We start from the raw sequence: 13,871 nt of genomic DNA on the forward strand, positions 1-13,871 counted from the left end.
TAAATGTACAGATATTTTGCTACAAATTTGGTGCTTTTTATGGTTTTTACACTTCTCTTTAATTCCCACTCTAGCCTCGGGGTAATATTGTAAATATTGTTTAAAAATGCATCAGCCTGTGCTATACAATCTGAATGTTATTTTAACTTATAGTTTTGTTTTTTTATATTTAACTAAATGGACAGTTTGGGGCTCAAAAGTTATTACATTGACATTTGCTTAACTATTTACAGAGAAGTTTATTTTAAACAAACTGCCAATTGTTCTCTCAATTTACAGCAATGTGTACTTGACATGTTAAAGAGAACATGCCACGATTGTGCCATTTTCCTTCGCAGAAAGATGAATGTTTAGGTTTGGGGGAAACAACATTTGGTAATATAATTCAAAAATTTAAGGAGTTATGAGAAATCACAGTATGCTAAAAATATTTAGAAAGGAACAATGGGCTGTAATATTGGCATGTTCTCTTCAATATTTTATCTAGTAACAGACCTGCTTCTTAGCAATATTATAGGTGTTTTATAAAAGCAGTTCATGTTACTTTTCTGATCTGTTCATGGCATATGATTGAATAAACTATTTACACTACTACAAATGATCCACAGCTTTTCCTTGTTACTCAGACTGATCTATATGGGGCCATGGAACTATGCAGAGTAGCAGGGCTGTGCTAAAACAAGAACCAGAGAGGGCTGCATGTAGGCGTGAGTTCCTATTGGCACTGGACTTTTTCCACAATGTAGTAGTAATGAGCTATAAACAGGTAACTTCATTACCATGCACTTTCTCCTATAAGGTTAAGAGCAAACAACTCTTTTTAAATTAAACGCTGGAAAAATGTAACCTAGTGATGGGATGAGCGGACTACATAGACTCAGAATTGTAGAATTGGAAAGATCTCCATGTAACCATTTGCATTGCTTTACATTTGCATTAGGCAAAACCTATTTGAAGAAGTTTCAAATGATGCAGTTTATATGTATGTTGTTTCTCTTTGAGACGCAGTGGGGAAAGTTCAAATGTACAAGATATGCAAACTAGAGAAGAAATCAGATTGTAGCAAATAAGATATGGGGCATGACAGTTTGCAGAAATATGAAGAAACTAACTTTATACTTAAAGCTTTTTATTTTTAATGGAAAAATAAAGACAACGCTTTAAAAAGTAATGTTTACTTAGAAACATGTCTCTTCATGTAAATTATGCAAGGCGGCAATAAGAAAATATTTTACATAAATATCACTTGCATCGGAGCGGGGAAACTGCTATTCCTTCATAGCTGTTTTAAGTACTGTGAAACTTTCCCACCTCTACACCAGTATGTAGCTGAGTGTGAAACATGATGCGCTACCAATCCATGTACGGCAAACTATGCAATTGGTATGAACAAGTTAACCGTACTTGCAGTTTCTCAAACAGGAAGCCAAATATGCAAATTTTTTTTTCTTTGCCTCCTCAACATTAACAAAATACATATTTAAACTCTCTTGTATAAGCAGAGTCCCAAACACTATGACAGCAGGAAGTCATAGCATTTTACATTCTCATTCCCCAACACTTACTGCTCTGGAATTTCCTGGACGTTTCACTGCACTCTACCTTAAGCTATATAACTAGACAAAATTAGTATGAATAATTTTTCATTAAGAAGTGATCACCATAAAGGAGGGATGATTCATTTTGTTGCGCCTGAGAGTATTCAGAATGCATCGTGTACAACCCTGTACTGTTTGATGTTTCCCCCCATACTCTATCAATTGGGGGAGGGGGGAAGAGAAGGAAAAATCAGTGAAAATGGCTTCTCTCCAATCAGCAGAGTTCCCTTATAGGAGTGGCAGTTCCAAGCCACTGTACTGCGAAGCCAACCTTTTACTTGCAAGTAGAGCAAACTGTTACACAAGCGCCATAGAAATCTGTAAAACCTAAGGATAACAACATGCCTGCTATATTTGTCCTTATTTCTTAATTTGCATAGTAGAGGCTAAATTCACAAATAAAAAGGCCAATCTTGAATTACCACCACTATATATTGTTAAGTATTCCACTTCTGTGCTGTTACAGATCTTTGACAGCTCCTTTCTTTTGTTGCTGTGATTATACATATATTAAAAAGGAAGCACCACACTAGAGTACTTTACTTAACCAGTAACACTGTGTGAGATCAGTAATGTGTTGGCTGTACAGAGCATTTTTAAAAAACAGAAAAAATACTAGTGCACGCTAGAAGACAAGGTTTAATAAGTGATAAAAATGTACAAAAATATTCAAATCAGAAAGATTTTAGAGTCTGTACCACAGTAGTCAATACTCCTCAATGTATAGGGCTGATAGTTTTAATCAAAGGCTGGTCAGAATCTATTCAGTACAAAGGAAAAAGAACAGAATAAAAGGAGACCAGGTTTTCAACATTAGGTCAACATCTTTCAAAAGAAAAGTATTACGTTAACATTGATTTTTCTAGACAAGAGTATTGCAACTGCTTTCCAAAACTTGGTGGTACATTCTTCGGAAGTCCTTAAGGCAACATATTGCATCAATTTAGTCTGATTTTGCTATTTTCTGTAACATTAAGATTAATGCTGAAATAATACCCTTTGCCAATTTGGTTTTTTTCTTTGTACATATACCAGGTTCTTTTCTAATAAAAAATGGCAGCTATGTTATTACATCAGCATACCTTACAGCCTTGAAAATTAAGGGCCTATTAGGATTTCCATTAATTAATCTATTTTTCACAGTTTTAAAACTTGACACTAAAAATTCACCTCAGGGTGAAACTCGATATACATTTCAACCTAAAGTCAAAATTCAATAGAAACCACCTAAAACATCATTTTGGCCAGCAAGGTAATACACAAAAACCCAGTAATGGATTCTGGACTACCATAAATGAAGAAAAAATATTTCCCCCTCTCTTTTTCCTTTCCCTCCACTTGCAAAATAAAAAAGTAATTAAAAAAACCCAACAGAAGTGGAGCCCAAGAAAATTATAGGAGCATCTTTCTGAACAGAACATGTGCACCCCTTACCCACCCCCAGACCTTATTTGACAAGAAAAACAAGTTTAGGCTTTCATAGCAAGAGCTGTTTTATAGACACAAGAGGCCCGAAAGGCTCAAGTACTTTTCCAAGCCGCTATTGAAAGGGCTCAAAAATAAAAAGATTTTCTGTTCATCCTAATGTGCTCTTTGAAGAATGCCAAGGTGCATGGGGTATATATACAGGCTGCCTAGCTTATTAGAAGCAGAACTTCAGCTTGAATTCTGAATGTTCACCGTCTTTGACAATTTGCTGCCAGGCACACAATGATATTATTTGAAATATTTAGTTATGCAGTAGAACTGAAAAGCCATTGCTATGCCAATGGAACATTGGAATCCATTTCCTGAAATGAATCATCTATATTTCTTATTAAATCACATTGTAAACATATTTGGTATAAATACTTTTTATTGATCTTCATCCAGTTGTTCCAAGAGGGTCCTCCTTTGTTTTTCTAGTTCACCTTCACTTAATTCACTACCAGAGGTATCCCAATTACCCTGAAAAAGGACAATGAAAAATAATCAATATACCCTTTCCCACAGTTTAGAATTCAGTCATTGTAGTTATTTTGAACATTTCAGTATTTATTAAGAACTGCAGTTTGGCCATCACTAGACAACCTAAGATTTCATACTAAAAATCACTTGAAACTCTCAAACTATACGATTTTAGCACCACTGGTAAATTACAGGCCTCAGGCCTATTTACTGACCAAATTCAAATAACTACTTTTAAGTGCACCCAATATATATTTTTTAATTACTTTTTCATTTGACTGGCTGACACTGCTCCCTCAAGAAAAGTCAAAATTGATCAAGGACACTGTGTAGTCACACTTCCAGGCAGACAGTAACTTTAGTGGTGAACAACGTACTGAGAACAAAGGAGAAGGATGCACTCTTCCAGGTTACGATGCTACGGCAATGTTATCTAAAGTTATATTCTGCCCTTTTAATCCACATTCAGTAAGTCAAAGCAAACTCGCAAGACGTTTTCGTCTTGCAAAGCAAGCCCATAGGGAAATTCGTCTTGCGGAGCACCTCAAAAAACGGAAAACCCTTTCGTCTAGCGGGTTTTTCGTCTTGCGAGGCATTCGTCTTGCGGGGCACCACTGTAAAATGTTGATATAACTAGTGTCTGAACAAAAGGTGCTTGAGGAATCTGATCTTTCTGAAGTTGAAAGTAACAATCTGAACTCCGAATAAACATGGGAGTCTCTTAGTGCCTTCTTCACAGAAAAGCTATGCCCAAAGTGATTTAGGTCTAGGGGGCTAAATCCTAGTGTTAAATCTTCAAAAAGGAGTTGGATATACTCATCAGATGCCTCAGTAATCGCAGGGAGGAAGGGGAATTGCTCATACTGTATTCTAAACCCTAACTGGACTTCCAGAACAGAGTTCAGCTTAGTGCAAAGCCAAGCCACTGAAGTGGCTTGATCGTTTTGCTGTTCTCAGTGGATTTTCAATAGTACTGTTAACTTGAAGGTACTGAGTTAACTACACATCACCACCTTGAGTAAATACATATAGTATCAGTGGCTGGTGGTCACTGTAAATTCTAAGGCTTATACAGTGGTACCTTGGGTTACATACGCTTCAGGTTACATACGCTTCTGGTTACAGACTCTGCTAACCCAGAAATATTACCTCGGGTTAAGAACTTTGCTTCAGGATAAGAACAGAAATTGTGCGGTGGTGGTGCGGCTGCAGCGGGAGGCCCCATTAGCTAAAGTGGTGCTTCAGGTTAAGAACAGTTTCAGGTTAAGAACGGACCTCCGGAACGAATTAAGTTCTTAACCCGAGGTACCACTGTACAAGAGATGTGTATTAGCTAGAAACAGTTCTGGAGACCAAACAATAGTTTGTTATGCTTGAACCACAATAACTTAGTCCCATTAAGCCATTATGATCTATAGTTGCCACTCTATTGAGAATTAGCAGAGCCAATAATCTATATTGTAATTGGGCCAGGCAGAAGCCAGCAAAACTTAAATGCGGATCATTAAATTCTAGCATTTAGGTCTTCAGCTACAGCTAATAAGCTCTCAGGAAATTTTGTGGATGAAGAGAAGATATAATGTTACACTTTAGTCCATGCTTCCTTATACAAGCTTGGTGTTTAAAGGAAGGATATAAACTTGAAAGGCCAAAACAAAACTACAGCTATACAAAATGACCTCTTGGGCCAATGTGTGTATCAGTTATCCACCAATTTGTTCTTTTCCAAATGTTGTGATAGCTTTGGCAGCTTATATGTATCAAAATACATCTGTGGCTGTCCAGATAATGGAATATAGCTCCCATCACTGCAGATGACTGGCCATGCTGGCTGGGATGATTGGCATCCAACATCATCTGGAGGGCGCCAGGTTTTTTAAAAAATTGCAGCATAACTATTATGGGTAAAAAAACAAGCAACAGTGACACCGATCAGAAATAGCAGATCCTTCCACCTTTAGACCACACAACCACTAATCTACTGGTAAGATAGTTAACACAATAAAGCCAAGCAAACTCACAGAATCTTTGCCAGGTCGCTTTTTAGGAGGTGATTTATGCTTAGATTCAGATCTTTGCCTACTTCTTTCCTTTTCATTTTCTCTCTCCTTTTTGTCTTTTTCTCGATCCACATCTGATTCTGGAGAATCCTGTACAGAGTAAGATAAACAGTATAAATCAAGGATGCACAGAAAATACACTGTAGAAGGGTGGGGCCAATGGGAATCTACCTCTAGTTCCACAAGTGTCTTTCTATATCCCAAGTCTGTGTTTCAATCAATTCTCATTACCACACAACAGTCTGGTGAAGACAGGCAGGAATTTCAACCTGAGTCTTCCATGTTCAAAATATTAACTTTCAAAATCATGACTGAACATTTAAAGAGACTTAACCTAGCTCCTACTCATGCCAACTGGCTGCAAGTCTTAACTGGTATGGGGGGGGGGGACTTGTCTACCTGCAAGGCTTCTAACTGTACATCATATTCATAGCAGAGAAATTATGTGCAAGTGAAGCACAACAAACTGGATTCAGACTTTCTGGCTCAGGAGAAGTATCTGGCAGCTTGTGAGCTTTCAGGACAGGAAACTTCAGTGATACAGAATGCTTTAACTTTCAAGAATTCAGTTAGGAAGGAAGACAACTACTACTTTTAAGGGATTTTTTTAAAAGAAAAAAATGGCTGTACCAAATGTACAGTCACACAATTCACATACAAATAATAAAATAGCAAACTGTTGTTCAATTTTATTAAGTGTGCCTTAATTCTTCGTTTCACAGATAGATACAAGAAATTGAGTGGGGTGAGGGGAGAACAGTGCCAAACTGAGGTATACTCACAGACTTGTGTCTCCTCTTTTTGTTCTTCTTTTTGTGTTTCTTTGATTTCTTGTAGCTTCTCTCTATTAATGCATTAGAATTAAATAGGTATCAGGATTATTTAAGTTGATAACTGCTATATCTCTATTTTGTTAGGTAAGATTTTTTTTTAAGTACCAGATTCCGCGCTGGAGGAGCGTTCGGAGACTGATCGAGAGTCTGAGCGTTGCCTCTTTTTCTTTGAATGACTGTCATCATCCTCAGATTCTGAACCCTTCAAAGCAAGAGTATTTGACATGTAACATTAGTTTTTAAAGGCTGGGTGGTAAAAAGAACCAACTGAATACTGCGCTCTACCTTACCGAACGAGAGCGAGACCTTTTTCTGTGATGTTTTTTTGATTTTTTAGAATGCTTCTTGTTCTTTGAATGATGGTGTTGACACTCATGCTGCAGCATTGAAAGAATAAAAATTACTCATTTGAAAGAGTAAGCATGCGTTTTGTTAAAGTTTTTGCTACACAAATACAGTATGTATAGTGTATCTCTTTAAGTCTCTATTCTGAAATACTTCCTCTATATACTTTTATTTTGAAACTGCACTGCATGCCTTTTTGGACACTGGCTTTTACTGGTTTTGCAAAGCCACACTTGTTCATACTCTTCCATCTTCTTAACAGCAAATGAGATTTTGGAAACACAGGATACTTCTTGCAAAGAAAGATGTTTGGGAGGTATGAATTACAACATTTAAAGAGCAGTTCCAACAGTGGGAGGGCTGACATCTTCATGTAATCCTTCCTGATGATGGAAACACTACCAGTGTTTAGGTTATTAAAAATAGAATCGAATGAAAAAGATGCCAACCGTTAAAATTAATTACAGATCACTCTCAGACAGGAAGCTAATGTCCCCATAAATATATTCTACAAAGCTATGCTTTCAATAGTATTTTGTGTCCAGGCAAATGCTGACACCTACTGCTAAATATTTTAGCGACAGCATCCTTCTGTTATTTGGACCCCAGATGAAGCCAGAATGAAATTGATCCAAGCTGGGCTGTCATCACCCTTTCAAGCACCTTGCCACAGTATTCCCCAATCAGTGATAGTTGTTAAATAAATAACTTGGTCCAGTGATGCCCCCTTAAGGATGGCTGGAACTTGCTCCTGCCCCAGCTAATCCCCTTCGGCTCACTCTAATAAGCAAGCTGGGCAAGGCCTTTTGTACTCCAAAACCTTTGGAGAGCACCAGATTGGAGAAAGGCAGCTTTAGTTCATGAGTTGTCCAAGGAAAAAATTGGGAAAGGGTGTCCACAAGAGAGAGAAAAGGGAATGCCTCACCAACTTTTGGCTCTGGCTCCCACCCACCACTTGCATGCAGGCGCCAACAGATTTTCACTAAGAGATACAGGAAGAAAAGGTTCTCCAATTCTATTGTAGGGGATCAGTTCAATAAGTTAAGTTTTTAAAAATCTGTTTCAAATCTATCAGACAATGCTCTTATCATAGTATCGTTACCTCTAGTAAATAAATGAAATCTTTGAATATTCTTTTTCTTTCTGATTCTAGAGTGATGTCTTCAAATGCTGGTTCTTTCACAAACCTTTCCCGAATCTAATATATAAGAGAAGAATTATGTATATGGTTTAGCCAGCAACTTCAATTTATAAAATAAAAATGTTCTGCATACAAATTACTTTGTTTTTCCAAAAAAAGATCAGACTACGGCTCAATACAATCTACTAGCTAAAAGTATTGTGTTCATAAAAACCAGATCAAATAATGATGAAACACACTCCTGCTGATATTCTTAGCATAGCTGAATCTTAGCCAAGATCCCATGGTAAAGATAGAAACGTGAGGTGCTTTATGTATGATGCTTATAAAGGTTAAGAATTTAGACCCCACATCAATTTTCTTCAGAAATGCCTTCCAGTATCCTCACTGAACATAATCCAAAGCTTTTCCAATCATCAAATATTCATACTGTGCCAAGTGGGATTAATTCTTCCTTGACTTCTAGAAGAGTACCGTGTATAAAAACCTGTCTGATCCATGTTTGGAATATCTGATGCCACAATTTTAAATGTGAGAAAACATTCAAAAGTGCATTTCATTCCAAAATGTATCTATTATCTCTGCTCTTAAACGGGACCTTTTTGCATCCTCCTGGGAAGACACCCCACTGCCCCACCCCATGACCACTTGAGTTAAAATCCTTCAATTTATCTCCCTGCAAGCACTTCACCTATTTTATTATTCCATTTACAGTCTTTCTAATTTCATTTACAGGAAATTGTACTTAGATCGATACATTTAAGTATTATAGGTCTATTGCTGCTGTTCATTACTTTTGATAGTTATACACCCCCCCCCCAAACACACACTTCATTTAACAATGGGGGAAAAGTGTTTTCTGGGTAACCAACATTCTCTTGCAAAATGCTATGGAACATGCTTACATCTTCCCACACTGCATCCATTTCAATTGGAGGGGTTGCTTGTTTTAGCATACTCTTAAAAGCAGACTCTTTCCGTTTCATTTTGCGGGCTTCTTCTTTCTCTCTCTCACGTTCACGAGCCTCTGCCTTTTCCAACAGCTACATCAAAACAAAACCAAGTGACCAATCAATGTAAGGGCAATGGAAAAAAGGGAAAACAACCAAATCCCATTTTGCAAGGGAGTACTTTTCTCATTATTTGCTGTGCATGTGTCACATATAATGGTGGTTCAGACGCACCACCAAATCATGTGATTGAACCTAATGTGATCCATTCATGAGTAGAACAGACTTCCCACTCATTATGTAGGACTTTGCCTTCCTCTCTTTTCACTTGAGCACCTCCAGAATCCCCTCTGGGGAGTCCCTCAATCATCTGGAGCTTATTTGGGGTGTGTGTGTAGGAAGGAGAAGAGGAAGTCATGTTGCATGAGTGGAGGTCTTTTCATGCAACATTTGGCACCACCCATGATTTGGATTCTATAAATGACTAACAGGGCAAATTCTGATACATCATAGTTTGCCACTAAACTTTGATTGAAACTTATCTGAGTGGAGGAGGAAGGATGCAAGCCTGAGGCTCCTCAACTGTGATTTGCTTTTAGGTCTAAACAGCCTCATCAATTCCACACTTTTCCACCTATCATCATTAAGTTTATATTCTAGCATTTGACTATACAGATACTACATACTTATTTGCAGACTTGTAAACATTTTATCAAGTCTTCTTAACATTAGGATTTTAAAAAATATTCTAGATTTTTAAAAGCCCAACTTACACTATTGAAAGCTAGCTTGATATTTCCAGCATCTAAAGTGGTAGCTCTTTTAGTTGAACTGATGACTGTGACAAAGTCTTCAAAAGTAGTATTCACTTCAACTACAAATCCTTTGTCCTGCAAAACAGCAAATTTTGATGGCACAAACTCATGTTACAACATGACAGTGTGGATTCCCAGCTCAAGGTATCTAAACCCACTCATTTTGGATTGGAAACACTGGTTTTCTCCCAGCAACTAAAATTACATTTCCCCTCACCTTTAAGATGTCTTTTATTATCTTTTTTTCATCATGGTAGCGTGCTTTCAGATCTTCAACATAAAACTTGAAGAGATCAAGTGCTGTTGAGCCTGAAGAAAGAAACTACATTGGTCAAAACCTCCTGCTTACCCAAGAGTTGCATTTCTTATTACATTAGTAACCCTGCTTCTATCTACCAAAAATGCACAAGCATTACCTCCATCTTATTTTCTACAAGCATGAGAGAATATACTTACCAGGCTGACCAAGCATGTTAGTAAATCGAATATCAGAACTTATGGTTGGATATAACTCCATCCATGATGACATTGAATGCAGCTGGCCATGTTCATGCAGCTCATCCAAAAATATCTGCAAAGGAAACAGTAGAAAATGGGGAATCTCACAATCCTGTATATTAAAATGGAAATGAGTCAGCCCTGTCATTTTTACTGCCCCGTAGAATGCTACAATATAGCATGTGGACATCAAATGGAAAACCATCTAACATACCTCTAGGACTGCAATACTAATAATGTCTACTCAGAAATTGTCTCACTGAATTCAGTGGCACTTACTACCAGCTAAGTGGAGTTAGGACTGCAGTCTTGAGTAGGGGTGGCTAACCTGTGCTCCCTGATGATGCTGGACTACAACTCCCATCATCCCTGACCATGGGCCATACTGTGACAGACATGCCAGGAGATGATGAATCGAAAATAAACTTTCTTCAGGTAAAACAGACTATGGTGAAGCCATAAAATGTTGACCTGCAAGATCTTTTAGTATTTATCTACACTCATTATTTGCACTTTACAGAATACCAAGATTGATGGTAACCTATCCCAACACCTAATAGTTCATTTTGTCACTAACCTGGAAAGATTCTCTGTTTTTACGTTGCCGTCGTCTTTCCCTGAGCAATCCCTTCTGCTTTTCTTCCTCCTCCTCCTTTTCCAAAGCCCTTATGTGCTCTTCGAAACAAATCAATGCATCCTCCTTATCCATATCTAGAAAAGCAGCATACAAACATTTCAGAAAATGAAGGGTAAGGTCCAACTGTGGTAATTTGCTTGTGCCACAATCTTCTGCTTGCACAAACATGACTTCCCTTCCTCTCCTCCTCCACAGCAGCCCCCTGTCCCTGGGGAAAAAAAAATCTTCTTCAGCAGGGAGGAGGTGAGGGGGGCTGAGAGGAAAGGAGAATCCTTTTGTGCCTGTTGACACAACTGGATCTTCCCCAATGCTGAGGTAAGCCATTTTTTAAAAATCTGGCTCGTGCTTTTGGCAAAGCTTTTGCTTTGTTTCTCATGTAAGATTTATAAAGTCTCAGAAGAAACCATAGCCCCCTCTTTAGATGTTACATTATCAGGGGGGGGGGGAAGGAACAGGCATGGGGCAAATGTGCTAACCCGACCCCCACATCATTCTCATCAGCATCCAAGTTCTGGAGGGCAACTGCCTGAAGATTGGAGCCACTTGTGCACAGGGAGCCTCCAGGAGTACAGCAGGCTTCTGACATCAGACAAGTCTCCTTCAACATCCCTGCCTGCCCCAACATTTTTAATGGCAATTTCTCACTACAAGAGCAATCTGTAGCAAGCCTCAGAAACATGCACTCCCTTCCTTCCTTTCTGCTATACCAATGACAAGCTTTTGATTTTAAAGTAACAGGAGCTTTCAATGATTTCCAAACCCAAGATACCCAGATGCTTTGCTTATATTCATGTTATCTATCTATCTAATATACACACACACACACACACCCCAAACAAAATATTAACAAAAAATACTGCTAAACCATATAAAGGAAAATAAACTGATTAGGTCTGAATTGGATCAAAGTCTGTGCAGTGCTGGCTCCTGCATTCTCCACCAAGAGCAATGTGAGTTGGGAAATCTTGGCTGCCAAAGGTAACAATGCTGTTTTATCAGGCACACCACCTCTAAACTGGAGCAAGCTAGATTGAAGGTTAAAGATCCGAGTTGCTGTTGCCATCAGATCATCACTAAGATCATATTCCAACAATAAAGGAAACAGGATATTTTGAGTTGTATTTAACTAAATGTTTGTGCTAGTGCACAAGTCATGCTGTCCCCAAGTCTGCTCCGGAGTGGGAAGAAGGCCTGGAGCAGATTTAGGAGGCACAGAGGGGAAGGAGAGGGGGGAAACTTTAGCACTACGTGGATTAAACCCTGTCTCCTTACTCTGAAGTTCCTCGTCTTCTGCAAAGGTAGGATTGTCCATCAGATATTGCTGAGCCTCTGACCAGGTAGTACAGTATGTGACATTAGCCATATTATCCAAGATGTTTTTTAATGCCTCCCAGTTCCTCTTCCTCAACTGCTTGGCCTGTTCCTGAAAAAGTTAAATGATACATTTAATGTCATTTGTTTTGCTAAAATGTTTGGTATCAAACATTACCAACAGATTATTAAGAGGCGGCATTTTGTAGCAAATCTGCCAGTCTGAAGCAACTGCATAACTTCATCACTGAACAAGAAAGAGACATCACACTACATTTCATTGCCAGGATGCGTGCATAATTCCGGATAGACTAGAAGACTATCTTCAAGAAATGCCTATGGTGTAACCACCACATCAAGCTTTTGCTCTATTTTGTTCGGAACTAAATTAAGTAGTGCCACATTAAGGAAAAGACATGATATTTGTTAAAATGTAGAGGAAGACAGATTTACCTATAGAAAAGAGGAAGAGGAGTAAGTGGGTGTGAATCCCCCCATCTGAAGAAATAAATTACCTTTTCTTTCTTTGATAAGAAGAATAGGACATCTTCATAGATTTCAAGACGATCACGTTCTGATATTGCATTCCAGACTTCCATCTCTCCAAACATTTGTTCAGCTTTTCTGTATAGAAATAGGAAGAAAAAAGGCTCTATAAATCACTTTGCTCCCACTCTTTCACACTGATCAGTCAACATCCCAATCCTTGCCAAATGTGTGATAACCAAGAGAGTATAAAATGTGTAATCATACGTAACTCATGTTTAACATTACAAAATCATTCCAGCTTGCAAAGCTAAAATAAAAGAACTAATGTGTTAACAATTTAGATTTTTTTAAAAGTTCTATGTGTTGTATTCCAGCTCCTGCCATTTCTTTTCTCCCATTGCTTGGATGAAAGGTTTTTGTATTTTTAAATGGATCCCTTCCTTGCTTGCATCCATTCCCAATACATATTTTGCCAACAGTCTCAGTGACAACTTCTCACACACTGCAGTCTTTGTACAAATGCAGAGGCAACCATGGTTTGGATCTAGACTTTCAAATGGCTGCAGAGTCGGAGTTTCACTCAACAGAAAAGGGGAGGGAATAGACTTCTGCCAAGTCCTCCTCCTCCATATAAATCTGCACCAGAAAGGAGGCATGGGCAGCAGAAGTAGAAATTGGAGAACATAACCTTGCAACAGTGACTTTGCACAAATTGTTATTCCCCATAGCACAGTATTTGAAACAGTATTTTAAAGTGTTGTTTTTTTAATTCACATTCCCCTCTTAAGTCAACCCAGGCTCAAGTTTTAAATTTAGAACTGTACAACTAGTATTATGCATTAGATTTATCTTACTTGTATCTGGTAGTGGATGTCATCTTTTCGTGGTTCTCAAGGAAACGCTGAAAAGATTCTTTTGCCTCTTTGTATTTTAATCTTGCTTCTTCTTTTTCTTCTTTCTCTGTCTGGACCTTGTAAGCATTAAATGCTTGCTTCTTCTCACTTAGTTTTGCCAAAGCACTACAAATTAAAGAAAAAAGCCATAAATTTATTGATAAATGCAGTATCAATTGATCTTTTTACGAAGATTCCTTTTAACACTGCACACAGGGAGAGAGTTTCAAAGTACTTAGTACACAATTGCTTCCCCTCAAAACAACAACAACCCAGTTTTAAAAAAACTGTTCAGGAGAAAAACAAGTTAAATTTATTTATTTATTTAAAATATATACATAACTTTTTTTTACA

At 37.9% G+C, this 13,871-nt stretch overlaps 1 protein-coding gene across 1 annotated transcript in view; it reads right to left on the reverse strand.

Moving 5' to 3' along the window:
• Positions 1-2,219: 2,219 nt before the first annotated feature.
• Positions 2,220-13,871, reverse strand: part of PRPF40A (pre-mRNA processing factor 40 homolog A) — a 30,410-nt gene continuing 18,758 nt past the window's right edge. Inside the window, exons 13-26 of the mRNA XM_079993285.1 lie at positions 13,479-13,643; positions 12,651-12,759; positions 12,097-12,247; positions 10,765-10,898; positions 10,146-10,260; positions 9,907-9,998; positions 9,648-9,764; positions 8,830-8,967; positions 7,886-7,981; positions 6,729-6,815; positions 6,544-6,640; positions 6,388-6,449; positions 5,567-5,695; positions 2,220-3,545 (exon numbers count right to left, since the gene is read on the reverse strand). Coding sequence (XP_079849411.1) covers positions 3,453-3,545; positions 5,567-5,695; positions 6,388-6,449; positions 6,544-6,640; positions 6,729-6,815; positions 7,886-7,981; positions 8,830-8,967; positions 9,648-9,764; positions 9,907-9,998; positions 10,146-10,260; positions 10,765-10,898; positions 12,097-12,247; positions 12,651-12,759; positions 13,479-13,643 — 1,585 coding nt within the window. The 3' untranslated portion in view covers positions 2,220-3,452. The remainder of the gene's footprint in view (positions 3,546-5,566; positions 5,696-6,387; positions 6,450-6,543; positions 6,641-6,728; positions 6,816-7,885; positions 7,982-8,829; positions 8,968-9,647; positions 9,765-9,906; positions 9,999-10,145; positions 10,261-10,764; positions 10,899-12,096; positions 12,248-12,650; positions 12,760-13,478; positions 13,644-13,871) is intronic.

This window comes from Podarcis cretensis (genome assembly GCF_951804945.1).
Source record: "Podarcis cretensis genome assembly, chromosome: 1".
Classification (NCBI taxonomy): Eukaryota; Metazoa; Chordata; class Lepidosauria; order Squamata; family Lacertidae; genus Podarcis; species Podarcis cretensis.